Below are 24,772 nucleotides of genomic sequence, written 5' to 3' on the forward strand. Positions count from 1 at the left end.
ATCTGGTTGTGCCACATCTGAATGCAGGAGGGAGACTTCTATTTTCATTCACATAACACATAACACTTCTTTTGTGCCATGCTAAGGAGAGGCTCTCCTGTCCCTGGCAGGTGTACGAAATGATGCTGGTGCGCCATGGTTTCATGATTGTTGGAGATCCTATGAGTGGGAAGACCAGTTCATACAAAGTGCTGGCTGGAGCCCTGGCTGATTTATGTGCAGGTAACATTGTCCAGCCACAAGCTTCTCATTCAATGAAGTCAGTTCTATGACTGTTATTTTTGCTTTGCTGAGATATGCCCAGGTTGTTAATTGTCCTATACTCTCCTTTCTTGACTGCAGAATTTCTATTAATTGAACTATTCTTGTCTGATAGTATTTTTCTCTACTCTACTGGAACAGTAAGCCATACTAATGTGTTTGTGCTTTTCTGCATTTTTTAGGCATTTTATTTTTGCATAATACTCTTGAAAAAATTAGGTCTGATAGGATATTGTAAGTAGCTCCCATAAATATATGAAATCTATTCTGCTCTGCTTTTTCTTTTTACATGTGTTTTTTTACAGCAGACTTCTTGCTTGCCTTGTACAAGTAAGGGCATTTCTTATTTACTGCTACCTAGATGCTGCATATCTGGGCTTTTTGCTTTGAGCAGCTGGAGAAGGATCCTCAGGAATCATCTTGTTCAGCTATTGAATAAAACTAACCTATCACATTCTCAGGCTCATGTATTTGCCTTTTTACCCAGCGAACGCCATGGATGAGTTTGCTGTTGAGTACAAAGTTATTAATCCCAAAGCCATTACTATGGGGCAGTTGTATGGCAGTTTTGATCCTGTAAGTCACGAGTGGTCAGATGGAATTCTTGCAAAGGCCTTCAGGGAACAAGCATCTTCCACCACAGAAGATCGCAAGTGGATTATTTTTGATGGCCCTGTGGATGCAGTTTGGATAGAGAACATGAACACTGTGCTGGATGATAATAAAAAGGTAGCCTAATTTTTGCCCATACCCTCATCCTTGAATAACCACACTTAATTTTAGTAGCAGCAATATTGTTACTGCATTAGTCAAAGGAGGTGAGAAATTCAGGAAAGGCCGATGTGCCTAGAAGCACTGCTATATTTCCCCAGTTGTGTGAGTGGGTTTAGATGGTATCAGATAATATTAATCTATTACTTCTTCCTAGAAGCCTTGTCTTTCTCCGTCTTTATTGAAATGAGGTTGATCATTGAGGCTTTTTTATTGACCCTTTTAGGAAACTGAAATACATGGACTCAGTTCTGTGACTGAAATCTGAATTTGCTTAAATTACCTTGAGAATAAATGAATTTTAAAAAAGCTGCAGGTCATAACTGCTTTTTCTTGCAGACTTATTTAAAGTTAGAGCATTGTTCTCTGTGTCTCTGCAAGCCTTACAGTAAGATATGGAAATGTTGAGACAAGGTCATAAAATATCATGTATTGTAAGGATACAAATGAATGAATGAGGAATGACACTAAGTGGAATGTTCAGTGATTTTATGACAGACATTGCTTTGACTGTATGATCAGCACTAACATGACTAGACCATGTTCATGTGATGCTCTTCTTCCAGTTATGCTTAATGAGTGGTGAAATAATTCAGATGAGCTCAAAAATGAGTTTAATCTTTGAGCCAGCGGACTTGGAGCAGGCATCTCCAGCAACTGTCAGCAGGTAATGTGAGAGCACTCAAGGTTCAACTGTCCCACCTTGCACATATATTCCTCTACCACAGGTGTTTGTTCTTCCCAGGTGTGGTATGATCTATATGGACCCACAACAGTTGGGTTGGAAGCCACTGAAGGATTCCTACATGAAAACTCTGCCTCCAAACCTGCAGGAAGAACACCGACAGCTGGTGCGAGACTTCATTTTTTGCACAGGTCTAATTAGAAGATTAACTGTAAGGTGACATTCACAGTTTGCCCACTTGAAGGCAGGCATACAGAATCAAAACTTTTTATTATTACTATTAACAGTTCGTCTTCAAAGCCTTTTTCACTTCATTGCTTATATGAAGGAGAGCTCTTTGTGCTGTGTATTGTACTATGTTTTTTGTAGATGCAAATAAAAATAGGTGTTGGTGAGAATCACCTTTTAATGAAAATTTAAAATCCCTATTATTGGGCATTAAAATCTAGTAAAATAGTCAGAATAATATTATGATTGGAGCTGTAGAAAATTTATTTATAGGATTTGAGAAGACTCTCTTTGAGTTTTTGCAGGAAATTAGAATCAAATTTCAAAGTAACAAGACTAGAAGAGCTCTTTATTTATAATTTTCTTCGTTCATCAGAGTAAAGTAATTATTCCTTAAGCAACAGATTCCTGACCCTTTAGTGCATCTCCTTCAGTACTAGTCCCTGGGAAAAGGTTAAGTCAAGATTGCTGTCCTGTTTTCCAGTTTGAGTTCACAGAGCAGATACCACCAGCCATGGTCAGTATTTACCCACATGCTGAGGCACTCCTGCAGGCCCCAGTCAGCCCCAGCATGCTGGAATTTCTGCTGTGGCACAGTATCTGTGCTGGGTCCTCTGTAGGGGGCCTCTTTTTAAGGGAGGATGAAACCCTTGCCTTTGTTTCTGTTGGAATAATTTTGTTGTTGCCTAAGCAAAACAGGAGTCTCTCTAGGCTGAGCTTCTGCTCTGCTGTCTGGATTAGTAACTGGGTAACAGAATTCCTGCTGAAAACTTCTCTGTGTTACAAGCATCTTGTTTTCACCATCAGACAGTGATGGTGTGATGTTGTGAACATTTCAGTACTACCTCACACAGCCCTTTCCTGATCTCTCTTCCAACCTGGACAATTTCTGATGCCTTATGTTTGACTGAGGGTGAATTGAGGGACAGTGGGGTATGTGGCAAGTCCTGCATTGTCACACAGCTGTTTCCTTTTCTCCTGGTAGGTTGATGACTTGTTTATGTGGCTAGTTGAGCCTTGTTTAGATTTTATTGACCATCATTGCAAATTCATGGTAAAAACGTCCTCTCTTCACCTGAGTAACAGCTTGATGAAACTCTATTCTTCTCTCCTTGGTAAGTACCCTAAGCTACCTGGGTTTTATTTCAATTTTTCTTTGTTTTTCTTGCCATGTCCCAGGACAAAATGCAGCCTATAAGATGCAAGGAAATACCAAAGGAATTCCTTACTGTTGAGTTCATATAACACAGTCAGTGATCTCACTGATCAGTATTATTAATAGTTCTTTGCATACAGAGCTTTCACATTTGGAAAGTGGTTTCATTACAAAACTAAACATAATCTTGCAAGTATGTTCTATGTTTTGCTTGCTGTTTGCTCTTTTCTCTGAAGAAAAGAGTTAGGACTATTTGTCTTCTAATTTCATTTTTATTTGTAAACAGTATCTTACACAGACACAATCCTCCATTTGTAGATTGGTTTCATTCCACTGCAGACAGTGCTTTACTTTTGTCTCAGGATACTTTTGCAAAAATGCATTTTGAATTGGGATTTATGATTATTACTGGTTTTTAACTACAATTCAAATATGTGTTTTAGATGAAATTAAGGAATGTGATGAAGAGGACAGTGAAACCATGTCTGCTCAGCAGATCACCTCATGGCTGCAGGGCCTTTTCCTTTTTGCTTTGGTGTGGACAATTGGAGGGATCATTGACGCAGACAGCAGAAGAAAATTTGATTCATTTTACCGGAACTTGCTCAATGGAATGAATGAGCAAAACCCACGCCCTAAAAATGTGAAGATTAACAAAAGCAATATCTTCCCAGAAAAAGGTGCTTCTTCATAACTGTGCTTACCTGGCCTTTTATAAAGCAGTAAGAAAGCTTACCACTTGGTGTGCCTGGCAGATGTTAAGTCTGCAGCAGAGCCACCATCTGCCAGGCCTTGGGCTGCACAGTTGGGTGCCCTTCCCTGGCTCTTTTAACCTGGAGTAGCATATGCCTCCAGTTATACTCAAACATTGTGGCTTAATCTGACCTAAAATAATTTGGTGATGATAATGGCACTGGGGGGGGCTGAGACTGGGGGTTGGGGGTGTATCTTGTGTACTAGAAAGCTTCCATTACCTCACAGTTTTGGAAATCTCACACTAAAATTAATGAAGTTTATTTTTATAATTTAATCAGTCGGTTTTTCCTATGTTGTGTTTTTCAATTAAAAGGGAGTGTTTATGACTTCTATTTTAACAAGCGTGGCCATGGGCAGTGGACCATGTGGACAGACTACATCACAAAGGAAGAGCAAGTTATCGCCCCAGGGGCTAAGGTGCACATTGCTATCTTTATTATGCAAAATAATTTTTTGACTAAATAATTTAGAGGTATGAATAATTATATTAGGCTGTTTGATGATTGCTTTGCAACATTTCATTAGTCTCTGTGAGCTCCCTTTCATGCTTTTGTCTCAATTCTGGTACCACTAACATTGGAAGTTCAGCACTGCAGGTGCACATGAAGCCCTGAGGTTGCCTGGTAGTTAAAATTTGGGTTCTGCTTTGTTCTCTGACAGCATTTGATATTGGGGAAACTGTGGTGGGAAAATGCCAAAGCCTGAATTTCCATTCCTTCATTTCTGTTTTCAGTGGTTGATCTCATGATATTGTACTATGAATTATTCAGAGAAAGCAAGCCAAGAGACTTTGGGATGTGGGGAACAGTACTGAGAGTCCTGGATCCCCTCCATTTCCAAATAGGGGCACTCATATTTTGATGGCAGCTGTGAACTGAATGGAAGGGAAGCACAGCAGAGATATGCAGATCAAATTTCAAGATAACTTAAGCTTGTTCAACTTTTCATTCTACTGTAGTTGCCATTGTCTTGTCTATTAAGTACATGAGAGATGTAAGATGGCATTTCATTCTGCTGCCAAAAATCTTTTTTTGATATCAAATCCACAGCTGCTAATAATAAGTAAAAAATGAGGAAGAGAAAAAAATTTCCATACCAGTGTTCCTTCCCCTTTGCACAGTAGGGGAACAAAACTAGGCCATATTTAACTCTGTAGTTCTCCAGGCTTTATATAATGTCTGTGAACCATAATATAGGTAATACTGGTTGTGCTATTGACTGTATAAGCCCTGAACAAGAAGTGGGGCCATAGTATTTACTAGAACCTTGTTATAGCTTAGGTTTTCAGACAATAGAAATTTTTTCAATGCATTTGTGCTACAGGGTTCCTGTAGTTGCTTGCAAATAGTCACGTTGATTAAGGTATTAGATGTTTGATTTTCATGTTTTATTTTACTTTCCTGTGTAACAGGTATCTGAGCTAATCATTCCAACAATGGAAACTGCCAGACAAATGTTTTTTCTTCAAACATATGTGGATCATAATGTCCCTTTGCTTTTTGTGGGTCCCACTGGCACTGGAAAAACAGCTATAACAAACAACTTTCTACTGAAACTACCAAAGGAAAAATACATCCCGAGTTTCATCAACTTCTCTGCAAGAACATCTGCTAACCAGACCCAGGATATTATTATGTCCAAGCTAGACAGAAGAAGAAAAGGATTATTTGGACCTCCAACAGGGAAAGAAGCTATAATTTTTGTGGGTAAGACATATTTATTTCATTTTTTAAAAATAATTCTTGTTCTGGTTTTAGGCAAAGGAAGTGGTTCACCAAGACTAGTAAATTTGGATTGTCTTAGTGCTTTTTTCAGGCATCCAGAGAATCCTAGAATCTCCTGAGCTGGAAGGGAACCAGAGGGATCACCAAAGGATTAGCACTGCCCTTGCTGAGAGGTTTAAGTGGTGGTTGTCTTCAGAATAGTTCTTAGAGTTGCAGTGGGACATGACATGAAATAAAACAAAATCACCAGCCACACTTAGTTAAGCCATCACCCTAATTATGCCTGTGAGGTGTAATGATATTTGATTTTGGTTAGTTCAATGGGCAGCAAGAATAACAACACACAGCCTTTTTCTACCTCTAGTACAGTTATTTTTCCTTCTTAGAAGAAAACTGAATTCCCAAACACTGAGGTTTTTTTTTTATTCAATGTCTGTGTTCTCCATAGATGACCTAAACATGCCTGAAAAGGAAGTGTATGGAGCCCAGCCAGCTATTGAGCTTCTCAGGCAATGGATTGATCACGGGCACTGGTACGACAGGAAGGATTCATCCCACCTCAGTATCATAGATGTCCTGCTTGTCACAGCTATGGGTCCCCCTGGGGGAGGCAGGAATGACATTACAGGTAGGAAATACATTACTATGGCAGGTGGTTGTCTAGCAGACTGAAGTTAAAGGGTAGGTTCAGGTTTGCTGATGGCAAATTCAATACTTATCTACGGCTGGTGGATCTACAGGTGCATTCACTGAGTGGGTCATTCCAACTACAGATCTGTTATGTTCAAGTTCAAATCTGTACCTCTAACAGTGGGAGATTAATCACCATTAGAAACAATTTTTAGAGTTGATTAAACTGTGAATGACAGAAGTTATTCTAAAATTAGCAATGGAGATTATTTCTGGTTTCTGTTATTTGGAAAAGGGAGGGAATACATCTGCTTGCCATGTCTCTGGCAAGTCTCTTCTGAAGTTGTATCTCCTGCTGTTAAGGTAGGCTGCCTGCATTTAGTTACAGGAATGTTACCTGCAAGTCCATGATTCCTGTCACAGCACCATAAGGGAGGTTATATTTTCTAATGAAAAAATTATGTAAATAAAAGCCCTAATGTAGCTGCAGCTACATTATTATAGGCTATATACAGCTGCATTGTTATAAGGCACTTCATGCTGCTTTGCTTCTTATAAACACTATGATACAGGTATAACTGTGTGTGTTCTGAGGAGGCTTTATGAAAATTAGTCTTCTGATACAGCTAAATTTCTAAAATTTACTCATGTGTAGACTGATTCTTTTTTAGGTGAAAGCCAATAACAAGATGCTTGACTTTGTAAAGTTTTTACTGTGTCATATCATAATCAAAAGGCTGATGCGAGCTGAAATTTTAAATTGGGTAATAGCCTTGTAATGATGATTCATGTTTTACATATTCAAAACAGTTGTTTTAAGCTAAATACTTATAGAAAATGTAGTCCAGTTTATATTTCTTTTGCTTCACTGCTAGGGCAGAAATTTGCCAGAAACAAAATCATGAAGCTGGTGCCAGATTCAAATGTTTTCTAGTGACAGGCAAACCTAGAAGAAGAAAGCTGAAAAGTGGAAAAATATTTGACCATTTAAATCTCTCTGCATCCTTTTGTGTGTGTTCCAGGACGCTTCACACGGCACTTGAATATTGTCTCTATCTGTGCTTTCAATGATGATATTTTAACCAAGATTTTTACTGCAGTTACTGACTGGCACTTCAGCAATGGCTTTGATGCTTCATTTCTAAGGTAATGGGATCAATTTACTGTAGCACTTTTGTCTTTTCCCTGTGGTTTATCTGCAGAAGTTAATTTGTACTTCTTTTCCTTCTTAAGGCTGGGTAAGATGATGGTCCAAGCGACGTCGGTGCTTTATAAATTGGCAGTTGATAATTTTCTCCCAACTCCTTCAAAATCCCACTATGTCTTTAATCTACGGGATTTTTCCAGGGTTATCAAAGGAGTTCTGCTCTGTCCACACACTCATTTGCAAGTAAGTTGTGGTTTCATTATGTTGATGTAGGAGAGAGCAGTGAAAAAAGTTAATTATTTTTATAATACATGAACTATGATTTCAATAGATTTGCAGGGTTTAAGATCAGAATAGTCCCTGAATTCCTTGTTATGTATTTTGTCTGTCTCTGAGGGAGAGAGCTGTCATTTTGTTAATACAATTTGATTTGATACAGTAGAGAAAAAATGCTTTGACATGAGAGTCCCAGTTTGTGTTGGCAGGAAGGACAAGATGGTAACTAGGTGAGGAATCCAGTTAAGTTAGCAGATGCTGGGCCATGTGCTGAATGGCTTGGGATTGAAAGATTCCCACTGAGTTTAGTACAAGGTATAGCGAGGTCCAGATGGACATTTCTAACCTTTTCTCTTTGAACAAATCCTGACTGAGCTATATTTACCCATTCTTTTGTATTTTCATTTTCAGGATGGAGATAAACTGATCAGACTTTGGGTTCATGAGGTTTACAGAGTTTTCTATGATCGCTTGGTTGATGATGATGACAAGAATGTTTTCTTTCAGATGGTACAAGAGACAACATTAAATAGCTTCAAGCAGAACTTTAATAAGGTATTTTTGGGTAATGTGCTGGGACCAAGATGATACTGATGCATTTTCAGAAATACTTAAACATTGAGATTAAATCAGTATTGGAGGCATTTTGCAATATTTTGATCAGTGAATTTTAAAAGTATGGACAATCTTCTATTCAGTATTGAGTATTCATATCAGAATGATTCATAACTTCTGAGGGATCCTGTGTTGGTACAGAGGATGAGCTGGAATGGAGTAAATATCTTGCACAACATTTATCTGTGCTTTTACCCAAGATAATTACTTGGATGATCCAATGGGTGTAGTGGGTACCTTTCTGAGAAGCCTTTTTAGAACTATGCTATATTTGACAGCAGTATTTCTCTGTGACGTATGCATATATGGAAACCTGCATGTCAACCTACAGTATTATTTTCCAGACCAAGGTTGTAACTAGAACATGAAAAGCAGTGCTTTCTGCAATATTAATGCTATGTAGATAAGGATTATTACAACTTTAAGGAAAATAATTCTCTAATAGCTAAAATTATCTGTTGATTCTTGTCTTTTTGCTAGGTACTGAGTCATCTCTCACCTACTGGAAAAGTCACTGATGATAATATTCGTGCCCTGTTCTTTGGAGACTATTTAAAGCCGAGCAGTTCTGTCAAAATTTATGATGAAATCACAGACCTAAAGCAGCTGACAAGCGTGATGGAATACTACCTTGAGGAATACAACAATATCAGCAAGGCCCCCATGTCCCTGGTCATGTTCCAGTTTGCCATTGAGCACATCTCCAGGATATGCAGGGTACTGAAACAGGATAATGGACACCTGCTGTTGGTGGGCGTTGGCGGGAGCGGCCGGCAGAGCGCGACCAAGCTCGCCACCTTCATGAATTCCTTTGAGCTCTTCCAGATTGAAATCACCAAGTCCTATGGCATCAGTGAATGGAAAGATGATATTAAACAAGTCATGCTGAAAGCAGGTGTTGGTAACAACAATGTGTCCTTTTTGTTCTGCGATAATCAAATAAAGGATGAATCGTTTGTAGAAGATATCAACATGCTTTTAAATACTGGGGATGTGCCTAATATCTTTCCAGCGGATGAGAAAGCTGAAATTGTTGAGAAAATGCAAGGTGCAGCAAGGATGGAGAACAGGAAGATTGAAGCCACGCCCCTTGCTATGTACAGTTTCTTTATTGAAAGGGTGAAGAAAAATTTGCATATTGTCTTAGGTCTGTATACAATGCATTGTTTCTCTAGAATGTTTTTGATTTAGGTTTATTTGTTTTTCTGCTTCCTAAGGCGCAAAGAAACTTAGGTAACGGTCATGTTTTCATTTTTGCAGCCATGAGTCCTATTGGAGATGCATTTCGGAATCGATTACGGATGTTCCCTTCACTGATAAACTGCTGCACCATTGATTGGTTCCAAACCTGGCCTACAGATGCTTTGGAAATGGTTGCTAACAAGTTTTTAGAGGATATTGAGCTCAAAGATGACATTAGAAAAGAGTATGAGTTTATTTCTAAAAAAACATGTGAAGCAAAAGTTTGTTCCCCTGCTCCTTGTGCCCCCAATGTATTTGATCTGTCCTTATAAATGGACAAAGCTAAGCCAACTCTGGGATTTCAGTGCAAGTCAAAGATACTGAGACAAATGTATCTGATGTTTCTCAAAACCACACCACTCTTTGAGAAGAGTCCGTAACATTTCTAACAATGGGGAAAATACATTCCTGCCTTCCCTAACTGTAATGTGACTTCATAAGCTTAGAGTAATTTTTTGAGAGTTGACATAAAGACAGACTGTATTTTCAGAGTAACGTGGAAAATTTTTCCCTAGGGTTGTGTCAGTGTGCAAATATTTCCAAGAAAGTGTGAGAGACCTCTCTGTTGGCTACTACGCAACACTGCGCAGACACAACTACGTGACACCAACTTCCTACGTGGAGCTGATTCTCACCTTCAAGGCCCTGCTGAACAGAAAAAGGGAGGAAGTTGACATGATGAGGACTCGTTATCTTGTGGGACTTGAAAAGCTTGAATTTGCATCTTCACAAGTAAGTTTCAGATGAAGATGCTGAATATGTGCCATAGGCATACTTCAGTGTGGGGTCTGTATGGTTGAAACTTACGAAAATAATATGTATTAATTTGTTCTTCACTATATTCATGATGTTATTGATAGCTTTCTGTAGAAAGCCTGCAGGAAAAGTTAGATTTCTGCTTAGTAAGTTGAAGAAACCGTGATTTCTACATTTGGATTATAGCTCTTAATAGAAAACAAAATTAAAATGAAGGTACTCATTAAATGTTGAAGGAATAAATATTATAAATTTAATTATTTCCTCAAAACCTTATATGGAGAATTCACCTCAGCTTTCTAGTACTTATGACCCTTTCCAAAATAGGGGAAAAATTTAAAAACATTGTAAGGCAATGGTAAGCATTAATTCCTGAGTAGATTCCAAGTAGGGAATTGATCAGGTTCCAGATAAATAATTCCTTTTTCAACCCATGTGATCCAGAGATTGATCTTTCCAAGATACAAACTAGAGGGGCTTCTAGATACTTGCTGGATGAAGAAGAAGATCCAGTTCGCAGCTGTTGCTGTCACAAATTCTGTGTTCCATTCCAGGTTTCTTTAGGATTTTGTTTTCCACCTGTGCACTAAAGCATTATTTAAACTTTCATTATCTGAAAGTGACTGTGAGGGGAATAATAGAATTTATCAATATATTTCTCATTATTGACATTAATGAATCTTAAAAAAGAAAGTGTATTGCCTAGATGATGATAAATATACCTTTTAAAATCTAATCAATTAAATGAAACAGCTCATAGCAAAAATAAACTAGAGAACTAATTCTTTAGATCAAATGTCCTTTTTTAGATTGTATTACTATAGGGGTTTCCAATCTTTATTCCTAAGACATCAAGATATGAAATGCATGCAATGTTTGCACAGATTTCTTCTTGATTTCCTGTTGTATTCATCAGGTTGCAGACATGCAGAAAGAACTGACTGACCTTCAGCCTGAACTGATTAAAACATCTGCAGAAACAGATAAAATGATGGTCAAGATTGAAAAGGAAACAGCTGAAGTAGATGCAAAAAAGGCAATAGTGTCAGCAGATGAAAAAGAGGCCAATGATGCAGCTGCTGTTGCCCAGGGTATTAAGGTAGAGCACAAGGGCTTGAGCCTGGAGCAGGATGGGTTCCAAGTAAATGGGAGCTGTGATGATGTGATGATGTGTTAATGGGGTGAGCTGAGCTCTTAGACTAACAAAATTGCAGATGATGAATGATGCTCCTAATAGAAACACAGCAAATTCAGGCTGTTTGGAGTCTGACTGAATCTCACAGTCCTGCACAGCTTCCCTTTCTAGCTCACCTTCCAAAAGCTGTACAGCTCTTATTTCCCTACTAATATATTCTCATTTTCAACAGATGGAATAATGAGTTTAACTGTTTCCAGGCCCAAAGACAGTTATTTTAGAGTTAGCTGAGGTAATTTGGCATATGCTGCATGTAGTCCTATTAGGAATAACTTTAGAGGTAATGCCACAGCCAGACGTCTGTAACACAGAATTTCGTGTGGGAAGCCTCAAGATTCCTCAATATTTTTTCTGTAACTAGCTGAAAATGTCAGTGATATTTAATATGGATAATTGCTGAGATCAGAGTATGTGATAAAGAATTTAAGCTACACAGTATCCATTTTTTACCTGATCAGCACTGTAAAATTTAAATAAGAACAACTGTATCTACGGTATCTAATATTTATTTTAATTCTTATTGCTAAACCAGAGAGACTTTGATCTTGAAAGCTTGTCTGACTTTTTCAGCTATCAGTTGAGTTTATGGAAGTTTCTAATTTATCTACAAATCTTCCCTCTTTACACTGTGCAGTCAAATTGTGCAAGTAGTTTTCTCTCCTAGAAACACAATGTTGTGAAGAGTCTGATTAATGGGTATTGAAGAAGAGAGAAGGTTCTGTGAGGCTGTGCTGTAGTGGGGCGATCAGGCTGCAGGCCTGGTACTGCCTGAAGGTTTTTACAGCTTTCTGCCCAATGTCCTCACAGGATGAATGTGAAGCAGACCTTGCAGAGGCTATGCCAGCTCTGGAGGCAGCAGAGGCAGCTCTAAACACCCTGAATCCTTCTGACATCACTCTTGTGAAATCCATGCAGAATCCACCGGGTCCTGTCAAGCTGGTCATGGAGAGTATCTGTGTCATGAGGGCAGTTAAAGCAGAGAGGAAACCCGACCCCAGTGGCAGTGGTAATGACACAGCTTTTGTTATTCCTGCCCCAGGAGCGTGTGGGTGCTGCTGTGGTGTGCTGGTGAGGTGCTTCTGGCATGAATGCAGCTCTGTGCATTGGAGGTGCATTTCGCTGGCAGTGACAAGTACACTGAGTAGTGAAGAGCTGCTTTTGCCGTGCTAACATGCTGCCCTTGCCTGACACTGTTGTACAAGCTTTGTAAACACGATCCCAGTCACCAGCACAAAGTCATCTCTTCAGCCTGCTTTGACCCAACCTTAAGAGTTGCATTGCCTTGAGGAACTCTGGGTGCTGGAGGTGTGCTGTGCACCATCTGCTTGTGTTTCCCCTTGTGATGCCTGCTTCCAAACTACTAGTTATGCTGGGGGAGGGAATTCTAGTTATACCTCTGCCATAGGTGATTATTCTAACAAGATTTTTCTGTGTGGTTTAATGTTGCTGTTGTGGGATTGCACAGGATTTGCAAGGTAGGAAAGAGACCCTTTTCTTTCTTCTACCTTATACCTATACAGTTCAACTTTTCCTAATTTAAGAATAAGAATTATACAAATGCCTTTCATCCAAAATGATCTTATCTGGATTAAGAAGGAATAGTTCTACAGTTACTGCTTTATCTAATAGATTATGCTAAGAAAGACTGTATAGTAATTTGTTTCCCTTAATGTGCTTTGTTGATTTAGAATTAATATGCAGTTAATAAACATGACATTGGTTAGTGATGCTGAAGGTCTTGTATTAATTCCTTTAGGTATTGATTTTCCCAAAGTATTTAATAGTCTTTGCATAGTAAAATTCCATTGCCATATCATTGATGTTAATTCTTCATACTATGTTTCAAAGTATTTTTTTTCAGTTTGAACATGCCTGTATTGAGCCTGATTTTAGTCTTATTTGCAATATAGGTAAAATGATTGAAGATTTCTGGGGGCCAGCCAAGAAACTTCTTTCAGATATTAAGTTCCTTGACAGACTAAAGACATATGACAAGGATAATATTCCTCCTCCTATAATGAAGAAAATTAGAGATAAGTTTATGAATCACCCAGATTTTCAGCCAGAAGTTGTAAAAAACGTTTCATCTGCCTGTGAAGGCCTGTGCAAGTGGGTGCGAGCCATGGAGGTCTATGACCGTGTGCAGAAAGTGGTGGCCCCAAAGCGCGAGCGCCTGCAAGAGGCTGAGGCCATCCTGGACGTTCAAATGCAGAAGCTGCAGGTGAAACAAGCAGAACTCAAGGAGGTTGTTGATCGCCTCCAAGCTTTGCAAGATGAGTTTGATGAAATGAATAACAAAAAGATAGAGTTAGAGAATAATATTGAACGTTGTTCACTAAAGCTGGTGAGAGCTGAGCAGCTGATCAGTGGTCTGGGTGGAGAGAAGGACAGGTGGACAGAAGCTGCACGGTTGTTAGGAATTCAGTACATAGACCTAGTAGGGGATGTGCTGTTGTCATCAGGAACTGTGGCTTATTTGGGAGCCTTTACTGTCGATTATCGCCTACAATGTCAAAAGCAGTGGCAGGACCTGTGCATTGAAAAGAACATTCCGTGCTCCAGTGATTTCAGCTTAAGTAATACATTGGGGGATCCAGTCAAAATCCGTGCCTGGCAGATTGCTGGACTGCCAGTTGATTCTTTTTCCATTGACAATGGTGTAATTGTTTCTAACTCAAGAAGATGGGCTTTAATGATAGATCCTCAAAGGCAAGCTAACAAGTGGATAAAAAATATGGAGAAAACTAACAAGCTGTCAGTTATCAAATTATCTGACACACATTATGTGAGGACATTAGAAACTGCTCTTCAGCTTGGGACACCAGTCTTGCTAGAAAATATTGGTGAAGAATTAGATGCTTTCTTAGAACCTATTTTATTAAAGCAAACATTCAAACAACATGGAGTAGAATACATGAAATTAGGGGAAAATATAATTGAATATTCAAGAGACTTCAGGTTTTACATGACAACCCACTTAAGAAATCCTCATTATTATCCTGAAGTGGCTGTGAAAGTTTGTCTACTCAATTTCATGATTACACCTTTGGGTCTTCAGGACCAGCTTCTTGGAATTGTAGCTGCAAAGGAAAAGCCAGAGCTAGAAGAAAAGAAAAACCAACTCATTCTAGAAAGTGCAGCCAATAAGAAACAACTAAAGGAATTAGAAGATAAAATCCTGGAGGTCCTTTCCCATTCAGAAGGAAATATCTTAGAGGATGAAACAGCAATTAATATTTTGTCTTCATCCAAGGAGTTATCTGCAGAAATCTCTGAAAAGCAACAAATTGCCTCTGTAACTGAGAAGGAAATAGACTCTACTCGAATGGGATATAAGCCAGTTGCTGTTCATTCTGCTGTTGTCTTCTTCTGCATCTCTGATCTGGCTAACATTGAACCTATGTACCAGTATTCACTGATTTGGTTCATTAACTTGTATGTTCAATCTATTGCTAAAAGTGTTAAGAGTGGACGTTTACAAGAGAGAATTAAAAATATAACTGACCATTTCACAGTGAGCATCTACAATAATGTCTGCCGTTCACTGTTTGAAAAGGACAAGCTGTTGTTCTCCTTCCTTCTAACAGTAGGCATTATGAAGGGAAAAGGCCAGATAGATGATGCAGTTTGGCGTTTCCTCCTGACAGGAGGTGTTGCTCTCGATAATCCTCACCCCAATCCAGCTCCAGACTGGCTGTCTAACAAATCATGGGCCGAGCTCGTGCGTGCATCTTGCCTGACCAACCTGCAGGGACTAATGGAACATGTCAGAGACAATTCCTCCAAGTGGAAGCCAATCTATGACTCTGTCAGGCCCCATGAGGAAGCCTTCCCAGATGATTGGAACTCACTGACGGGGTTGGATCGCATGGTTATTCTCAGGTGTTTGAGACCTGACAAAATTGTCCCGGCAGTGCAGATCTTCATCATGGAAAACATGGGAAGAACATTCATTGAACCACCTACATTTGATCTTGGAAGAAGTTACAGTGACTCAAATTGTTGTGCCCCTTTGATTTTTATATTATCACCTGGTGCTGATCCTATGGCAGGTGAGATTGGTATTAAAAAAATCTTTTTTTGTCTGGTTAAATGTCACTGAGTCTGACTAAACCATTAATAGTGTAGGCCCCCTCATTTGATCTTTAAAGTGTCTTTAAAGTACAATACAGCAGTGATGGAATATCAAACACTGGCATCTGCCCATATATAAACAACAGTAGTAAAATTGTTAGGGGGTGGAGTGAAAGTAGTGGTGATGAAATGTTTCAGTCTCTGAGCTGCAATTTGGGGATCTAACAGATTGAAGCATTCAGACCAGTTTATAATTTGTACCTGCATTACAGTTCTTTCAGTGGGTGTTGGAGGTTTGCCCCAGTCTTTATTGCTACCCCTCCTCCAGTAAGTTTCCTCCCTCTCAGTTACTAATTAAATGGTGTATAGGCTGCACTTAAAACCACATTTGTTGAATGTCCTTTAAAGTATAACCACCCAGATTATTTTTAAATCTGGTTTTCTGCCAAAAGAATTGTGATATGGAGCCATACCATAAGGATGTATTTCCAGAAAGTACTGATTTTGATGGCAAAATTGGAGGTCTATTTTTAGCCAGATGTAAAGATCCAGTTTGCAGCTCAAACCTCATAAACAATTGCACCCATCCAATATAGAGAGTTGAGGGCTGCTGTGCAGCCTGGAACTAAACACCTGGGGCCAAAGAAGAGGTCAGTCATGTAACCTGTCTAGTTGTTTTTTTTTTTTTGTTTGTTTGTTTGTGGTTTTTTTTTTTAATTAATACCTTATACCCCTTAATTTTAGTATATGTCTCAGAGACACAGTGACTGATACAGTATATGATACTACTGGGTTGTTGAGGTGGGGTTTTTTTGGTGTTTTCTTTTTTTCTTTAAATTGCGTAAAATATTTGTTGATTTTTCTCCCTTTAATTACATTATAAAAACGATGAATATAACATATTGTACTTTCTAATAGACTCTGTATTTTTTGTTTTGCATGTATAAAACTTGCCATCACAGGTTTGCTAAAATTTGCTGATGATGTTAGCATGGGAAGCTCAAGTGTTCAAACGGTTTCACTGGGCCAGGGCCAGGGCCCAATAGCAGAAAAAATGATTTACCAGGCTATTACTGATGGAACCTGGGTAGTGTTACAAAACTGCCATCTTGCAACCAGCTGGATGCCTGCCTTGGAAAAAATCTGTGAGGAAGTTATAGTGCCTGAGAATACCAATGATAAGTTCAGGTAGGAATTTTAATATTTTGCACTTTTTAATGTGAGCATTTCCTGTTTGCTGAAGATGCTACTAAAAAGAAATTAAAATACCTCCGTAAGAATGCCTGAGTATGACATTCATATAATTTATGTGCAGTGGTAAAAAAAAGATCCATAATTAAGAGGTCATATTTTCTATCTGTCCAATATAATCTCCTTTATGCCTGCATTTTAGACCAAATTTAGATGTTATCTTCATAGTTAAGCAAGTAGTAAAACTTAGTCTTCTTAAGATCAAGATGCAGGATTATATTATTGATTTTAAAATTATTATTATTATTACTACTACTCTTACTATTATATGATTTTTTAATAATGTGCTTTTCAACCTCCTTTTTAGGTTGTGGCTAACTAGTTATCCATCAGAAAAGTTTCCTGTTAGTATTCTTCAGAATGGCATCAAAATGACAAATGAGCCTCCCAAAGGTGTCAGAGTGAACCTCCTTCGCTCATACCTGAACGATCCCATCTCTGATCCTGTGTTTTTTAAAAGCTGCCAAAAGCCAAAACTGTGGCAAAAACTGCTTTTTGGTCTTTGCTTTTTTCATGCTGTTGTGCAGGAAAGGAGAAACTTTGGTCCGCTGGGTAAGTTTTAGATTATTTTGCACTTCATTTCAAAGAAAAACAATTTGTGCTTTTGAAATGTATTGCTGGAGTCTCTCTCTAAAAAGGCAGTACTGTTAACACTATTACAAGAGTGCAATCTGCATTGCACAGAACATCATAAAGTCTAAAAGCTGTTATTTGCAGGGATTCTTATTCAGCCAAAGCTACTTTGAAGCTATTAAAAGTATTACCCTGGGGAAGACTAGAAAGTACTATTTTTCCAAATTAATATATTATACAGTAGTTACATTAAATTATAGGTTACTAAATTATTAAATTATTACTGTGGTTCTTAGTAACAATCAAATTCAGATCTGTTTTAAATTTTTATAATTAAAAATATGCCTTCAATTCTGCTTTTGTTACTTATGTGCATACTTTGTTTTATCAAACCTAATGCACGTATTTACTTGGTGTGAAAAAAAAATCTATGTAGCTGCAGTGTGTTGTTTATAACATAGCAATGAAAAGATATGTATTCATAAGATTTGTGCTTCAGCTTTTTCTGTAATCTTCAAATATGCAGGAAACTATAGAATTTCTGTATAGCATAGAAATGTACGGACTTAGAGAATCCATTTTTATAACTATATAAAATTTATGCTCTGCCCTTGTGTAAATGAAGTTCTCAGTCTTCCAGCTGAGTCTCTCTTCTTCATAACAGGTTGCTGTTAGGAAATATTAAATTTTGACTGAAAGCCACTGTCATTATTTTAATAGTCAGCTGTTTAAATAAGCACTAAACTTCCAGTATGAAGACACTGATTTATTGCTTTAGAGTAAAACTGAATTTTCTAGAGGCCATTTTCTAATGTAACATCTACTGCTAATGTGACCAGCTAGCTAGGTGAAGAAGGATAGTTGCATCAATAGCCCTATTTTTGGTTTGCACTAAGGATTTAGGCTTTCTGAAGGATTCTTTCATCTGGAGTATGTTCCTGTTTGTTTATCTGCTTGCTTGCTTGTTTTGTTGTACTGTTACTGTGAATGTCATCTGCAAACAGTATTAATAGATGGGCAGATTAAAAATTGAAATCAATTAATGAATTAAAAACTCCTGTTCTCATTGTGTCCAGATAGCAACAGGTTAGCTTAAAGTACCAAGCAGGTAAAATATAATTTTCAGGATATTGTGATGCCAGAATTAGCTTATGTTTAATAAACAGTCTGGTATATTCCAGGCTGCTTCTAGACTGTCTGGCAGTTGTATCTTCAGCTCTGCAGGAGCAGTGTAGTACCAACACCAGCATTTCCTGAGCCCAGCTGTCAGTACCTTGCACCACTGCCCTGTGTATCTCTTCTGACTTGAACAGGTTGGAATATTCCATACGAATTCAATGAGTCTGACCTCAGGATCAGCATGCAACAGATCCAGATGTTTCTGAATGAATATGAAGAAATCCCATTTGAAGCTCTGACCTATCTAACAGGTACAGACATTGCATCCTCTCACATGTGTTTGTTGACTTTGCTGGGCACTTTCTGCTGATACACTGATAAACTGAGGGTTCTCAACAAATTGAGGGGATTCCACCCTGGTTGGTTTTACTGGCCTTCCACAAACAATGTGGTTGTCATTGGAGGGATGTTGGAGTTGGACTGTAATTGGAGTTGGATCCCAAACCCTCAGATGTCACTGTTGTTTTGACTTGTATATGGCTACAATTACTGATGGCCGAGCAAAACTCCTGGTCTTTGCTTCGTGCTCATCAAATAAAACCAGAAAACCATGAGTCTCTGGTTCACCTTTGCTGATCAGTGTGAGACTGACACAGGAAGCCTTGGGGCTTCACCAGAGGATGTGGTAACACTCAGGGGTTTAAAGCAGGAGGTGTTGATGTGTGTAAATAACTCAGCCTCTGTGGCTATTCTGTCCTCTCTCTCCAGGGAGACAAGCTGCTTTTTGGCACCTCCTTTGTCAGCTTTGTTATTCTTGATTTTTGTTAATATTATGATTAGCTTTATGAAAAAAGAATTTTGGGACATGAGTAGCAGTTTCTCATGCCAGCTGATAGTGTTCCTTAAACCTTCCATCATGAAGACACATAAATTTAGCCCTTAGATGTTCAAGTGTCTCATTTCCATTGAATCAAAGTATAAAACCTAAAGACTTTGGAAGATCTGGAGCTTTGGAGCTTCAACTTACTAGAGTTTCACATTATTGCAAAACAATTTTTATTTGTTCATTAATTTCAGTTTTTTTGTCCTGGTTTTCTTTGTCTTTTTGCAGGAGAGTGTAACTATGGAGGCAGAGTGACAGATGATAAAGACAGGCGTCTTCTCCTGTCCCTTCTTTCCACAGTCTACAACAAGGACATAGAGCAGGAGAAGTACATGCTCTCAGCTGGAGGTGACTACTACATACCACCACATGGCCCCTATGAGGTGAGAGACAAGTGTAAATTCTCTGAATTATTGGGGAGGAACTTACCTACACCATGCCTGGATAATGCTGAATACAACAAATAGAAAATACACCCCATAATATCATAAAGCCATGCCAGAATGTATCTTGTGTATGAAATATGAATCTGGTACTTAATATCTGCCATACCCCAATGGGGACGTAGAGATCATCCAATACTCTGGCATTTGTTGATGAAGAGAGAAGCCACCCCTGTGCAGGTTTCCAATACAGTTCTACAAGGCCAACAGGAGTCAGGCTGCAGGAATTCACATGGTACTTCTGCACTTTCTTGCAGCCAGTCTGACCTTGAAAGCAGCAGTCAGGAGGAAGAGGTGGAATGGCATGTGTATACTCAATTTCCATTCTTTTTCCTTTCTAGCAGCTGCACAGAGATAATGAACGTGCTCAGATCCCACAGTTGTAGGGATGACACATCCAGCATCTTTCTGTGACTCCTACCACCACTCCTTGGATATTTCTAATGTGCTTTCCTTTCTCTTGCCACTTACATGAGGGTGGTAATAACAACTCCTCCTCTGAGTGAGTTTTTGAATCACTCAGAATTTTATATTTATCTCTGTGGAGAGTCAGTCAATTCCTGGATGTGTTTGACAGGGAACTGCCATCTTTAGTTGTAAATGGGAAGGTTCTTTCCCAGTTGGATCATTTATGACTATCACATTATATGATGTCTGGTATCTAAATGTTTGTTTTACAGTCTTACATTGAGTACATACGAAGTTTGCCAATTACAACACACCCTGAAGTGTTTGGGCTTCATGAGAATGCAGACATCACCAAGGATAACCAGGAGACCAACCAGCTTTTCCATGCAGTGCTCCTGACTTTGCCTAGAGAAGCAGGAGGAGCTGGCAAGTCCCCTCAGGTAAGTGGGGAAGGAAGATCAATTTGCACTCTGGAAAGGCCCTTGCCTGGCATGTCCTAGGTCTCAGAGTAATCCAACACCTCTCATCTCATGTCTGTAGCTCTGGGAGTAGATGTGAATGTCCCTGTAGAGAAGCAGATGGATTTGGCATAGCACCTTTAAAGATGGAAGATACCTTCATGACTTTGCATTCAAACAGATTAACACTACAGGTCCTGGCAGCTCAGTTTACTCAGGGCAAATCCATGCCCCTTTGGGATATGGATAAATAACCTTTCAAGCCTCTCAGATTTGACTTTCTATATTTTATACACAAGTGGATTCTTGAAAAGTGGGATTGATGGAGCCTCATTTCCTGCAGGGTTGTCTAGTGATCATATTCTCTGATGTCTAATATTCTGTAAGTAAAGCTTCTCTTGTGGCTGGGTTATTCATGGGGTCTTCCCCTTATTTTGCTCATGCTGCATGCTTTGTCTTGTCCTTCACTGTGGCAGAAATAGGATTGTGCTTGTCTGCTCTCCTGCCTGTCTCCTTAGAAATTGCCTAAAACCTTGCTGCAAATTAAAAATTACTAACAAATTTAATATTATTGAGAAGGAAGGAGCAAGCAGGCACATGCAGAGACAGACAGGATGATGCTCAAAGTGAGTAAGAGCATAAAAACACTGTATCTTTAGGAAAATTGACTAAAACACCTATGTGGTTATACAGAAAAATGTAAAATCCATAGTGTTTTGTGGAATTTATTCAATAAAAATAGGAAGGGGAAAAAGGGATATTTGTTATTCACTGCAAACTTGTGACTTCAGGAAGTTGTTGAAGATTTGGCACAGGACATCCTATCCAAACTACCAAGTAGCTTTGATATGGAAGAAGTGATGAAGGCATACCCAGTACTTTATGAGGAGTCCATGAACACAGTTCTTAGGCAAGAACTAATTCGATTTAACAGGTATGGCCCAGTGTTTTGTGTATGAAATATTCTTGTGTTCATTGGTGCTAGCTGCTCACAAGCATTAAACAAGCCTTTTACAATACCTTTTCCCTAACATGTTAGATTCTGCTTTGGATGAATCTTTTGAAAAGACTTGGAAGCTGCAGCTGACTACCTGAATATAGCAATAGTACTTGTGTTCTTGGAGGGTGAACTTAAATCACATTTGGGTTTGTTGTGCTGAGGTAGAGCAGCCTGCTTTAGTCTTTGTGATACCCAAGCCCCAGTATTCACAGCACACTATGACAGTGAGTGCTTCAAGCTCTAAAGCTCTTGTCACTTGATTTCCCTTGTCTAGAGTGAAAGTTTTCACTGTCTTTTATTTGTGTGTGTGTCTCTCACTTGTTTGCTTTTCTAAAGTTAAGTAAGAATTTTGATAACTACAGGTGAGATAAGGAATTTCTGGCAGGATATTTACTACCTCTATCAGTCCTTCATTCAAGTTGGCCTGAGGGGTATTTAGCCAGGTAGTAAGAAGTAAATAATGACAATTCCTTTGTTTTCTCTCAAGGCTTACTGAAGTTGTTCGGAGCAGCCTCATTAATATAGGCAAAGCCATTAAAGGCCAAGTGTTGATGTCTTCTGAGCTTGAAGATGTTTTCAACAGCATGCTAATGGGAAAAGTGCCATCCATGTGGGCTGCCAAATCCTATCCATCCCTGAAGCCTCTGGGAAGTTATGTGTCCGATCTCCTCTGTCGCTTGGAGTTCTTCCAGGTCTGCTCAGCTGACCCTGAGGGGTCTGGGGAGTTGTAGTTGGAAGGTGGATGGGGAGAATGTGTCAGTGCTGTCCTTGCTCAGCAGCCCCTGGGTAGCTCCAGGCTGTGAGCTGCTCACCCACACTCCTGGCCAAATGCACTCTGCATTAGAGGCACTGCAGTCAGCTGGGCAATTGCTCAGGGTGAGCTGGGAGTGTGATCCCTTGGTGCTAATCCAGTGCTGCTTTTGGTGGTTTCCATCCTTCTATTTCTAGAAGGTTCATTTTAGTTTGAATTGGTGTCTTAATGACTTCCTTGCTGAAAGGACACCGAGCTGGGTGTGAGAATGCATTAGAACTTCTGCATAACAGGCACTATGAAATTTCATATACGTGTCTGTAAATATCTTTCAAGTTTCATAAAATGTGACACCACTTTCACACACTTTTTGAACAGGATATCTTATTTTTAACTTGCCATTTCATTATTTCTCTTGCACTCTTAAAACTACTTAAAATTTTGGGTGTACCTTAAATAGTGAGATACTGAGATGTAGTGAAACCCCATAGAAGTCAGGAGAGGAGGAAGCTGGGAAGAAATGTTTGAGACTTACAGAAATGGCAGAGTTTCCTGTTTGCTGGATCAGAGCATTTGGACTCCAAATAGCCTACAGTAGCGTAGGTAGACATTTTACCCTTGTTTTACTTTTTCCTACTGCATTGTGTGGACAAGGTCCAAGACCTCCTTGTGTGGCATCTTTGTACAGGAATGATTTCCTCTGCTAGGATCTGATGAGTAGGCTTAGTGAGTACCCTCACAGTGATCAGTGAAGAGATATTGATCAGTGAAGAATGGGAAAGAATTTGGCCTTTTTTCATGTTAGGAAATTGGTGTTTACAAGACTGTAAAAGAAAGTATTTTGGTAAAAGTGTCCAAATTCAATCACTTCTATTGTTTTTAGAGGTCACTATCTAGACTAAACAAAACATGCTTATGCTACTTTCTGAAATTTTTCTAGTAGCACTGAGTTTTGGTTGTTTCAGAATGAGTGATTATTTTGTTGTCATCCTAAAAAATTGACTTCTGTGACTTGTTGTCTCTGAAAAACAAAATTGATGGAAAGATGCAGAAGGTCCCATCAAGGCTTAGATCTCATTGTGCTGTTTGAGTGTATCTGAAAAGACTTCCTTTTCTGGTGAATTGGCACAGTGAAGCCACAAATACATTGGATTTTTTCTTACATTTGTTTTCTCTCTCCTTATTCAGGATTGGGTTGACAAGGGGCCACCCACAGTCTTTTGGCTCTCAGGATTCTTCTTCACTCAGTCTTTTTTGACTGGTGTTTTACAAAACTTTGCCCGAAAATACACCATCCCAATTGACCACATTGGATTTGAGTTTGAGGTAAGAAAAATGCAGAAGAGTTTTGTTTTTCTTGAACAGCTTGAACATGTTCTTGAGCAGCAAGAAATAGAGTTTTCAGATGTAAAGGTATTTTATTTAAAGGAGCAATTTCAGACTGTCACTTACAGGGTTTAGTATACTCCAGATAAAATCAAGCAATGGTTTAATCATTCCAGGTGATGAAACAGGAGCACACAATGGAGAAAATGCCAGAAGATGGGGCTTATGTGAGAGGCCTTTTTTTGGAAGGTGCACGATGGGATAGAGAATCCTTGGTAATTGGAGAATCACTACCAAAAATCCTCTATGATCCTTTGCCCATAATATGGCTGAAACCTGGAGAAAGTTCCAAGTTTCTTCATGAGAACATCTATTCATGCCCTGTGTACAAGACAAGTGAAAGAAGAGGTGTCTTATCCACCACTGGGCACTCAACCAACTATGTTCTGTCCATTGAACTCCCTTCTGACAAGCCCCAGAAACACTGGATAAATAGAGGTGTGGCAGCCCTGTGCCAGCTGGATGACTGAGAGGGTGCAATATTGGGATTGTAAAGATCTGCTTTACACCTCAATGGCTGCATGGCTGGTTTGTTGTTTTTTTTTCAATGAAATTGGGCCTAAGAGTTTTGATGCTGATTTTACAGGGAATCTACTTTACAACTCTTGCAAAAGGATTGTCGATTTGCCTACCACTTTGGTGTCTCAGGAGTATGTAGGACAAGGAGGGAGGAGATGAGAATATTCTGTTGTCAACATATGAAACCAATCCTCCAGTCCTCAGACAGAATGAACTCCCCAAGCTGTATTATAAAACTGTAGTCATTCCTTGATGATGTGTCAGAATTTCCATGGAAAACTTCTCCACAGCCCGTGTATTGGGAGCTGCCATTTCTCAGAACAGTATGCTTGTGCCATATGACTTCTTCTTTTTTTTTCAATATTATTTACCTACACATTCCAGGTACCTGGTACATGGAGCTGTTTTCTTTCTCCCACACTCTCACTTTACTTCCTGCCAGCAGTGCAGCCCCACACAGCCACT

General features: G+C 39.1%; 1 protein-coding gene across 1 annotated transcript in view; it reads left to right on the plus strand.

The window, feature by feature from the left end:
- The window catches only part of DNAH3 (dynein axonemal heavy chain 3), a 51,670-nt gene extending 27,329 nt beyond the window's left edge, over window positions 1–24,341 (plus strand). Inside the window, exons 34-60 of the mRNA XM_030957994.1 lie at window positions 111–222; window positions 749–990; window positions 1,599–1,699; window positions 1,778–1,883; window positions 2,931–3,060; window positions 3,545–3,781; window positions 4,171–4,274; window positions 5,269–5,563; window positions 6,030–6,209; window positions 7,234–7,357; window positions 7,445–7,601; window positions 8,046–8,189; window positions 8,730–9,396; window positions 9,510–9,675; window positions 10,007–10,223; window positions 11,164–11,346; window positions 12,250–12,448; window positions 13,353–15,494; window positions 16,479–16,704; window positions 17,075–17,319; window positions 18,654–18,770; window positions 19,571–19,725; window positions 20,466–20,633; window positions 21,443–21,585; window positions 22,139–22,343; window positions 23,591–23,728; window positions 23,905–24,341. Coding sequence (XP_030813854.1) covers window positions 111–222; window positions 749–990; window positions 1,599–1,699; window positions 1,778–1,883; window positions 2,931–3,060; window positions 3,545–3,781; window positions 4,171–4,274; window positions 5,269–5,563; window positions 6,030–6,209; window positions 7,234–7,357; window positions 7,445–7,601; window positions 8,046–8,189; window positions 8,730–9,396; window positions 9,510–9,675; window positions 10,007–10,223; window positions 11,164–11,346; window positions 12,250–12,448; window positions 13,353–15,494; window positions 16,479–16,704; window positions 17,075–17,319; window positions 18,654–18,770; window positions 19,571–19,725; window positions 20,466–20,633; window positions 21,443–21,585; window positions 22,139–22,343; window positions 23,591–23,728; window positions 23,905–24,258 — 7,257 coding nt within the window. The 3' untranslated portion in view covers window positions 24,259–24,341. The remainder of the gene's footprint in view (window positions 1–110; window positions 223–748; window positions 991–1,598; window positions 1,700–1,777; window positions 1,884–2,930; window positions 3,061–3,544; window positions 3,782–4,170; window positions 4,275–5,268; window positions 5,564–6,029; window positions 6,210–7,233; window positions 7,358–7,444; window positions 7,602–8,045; window positions 8,190–8,729; window positions 9,397–9,509; window positions 9,676–10,006; window positions 10,224–11,163; window positions 11,347–12,249; window positions 12,449–13,352; window positions 15,495–16,478; window positions 16,705–17,074; window positions 17,320–18,653; window positions 18,771–19,570; window positions 19,726–20,465; window positions 20,634–21,442; window positions 21,586–22,138; window positions 22,344–23,590; window positions 23,729–23,904) is intronic.
- Window positions 24,342–24,772: the final 431 nt, after the last annotated feature.

Source organism: Camarhynchus parvulus, chromosome 14 (assembly GCF_901933205.1).
Source record: "Camarhynchus parvulus chromosome 14, STF_HiC, whole genome shotgun sequence".
Classification (NCBI taxonomy): domain Eukaryota; kingdom Metazoa; phylum Chordata; class Aves; order Passeriformes; family Thraupidae; genus Camarhynchus; species Camarhynchus parvulus.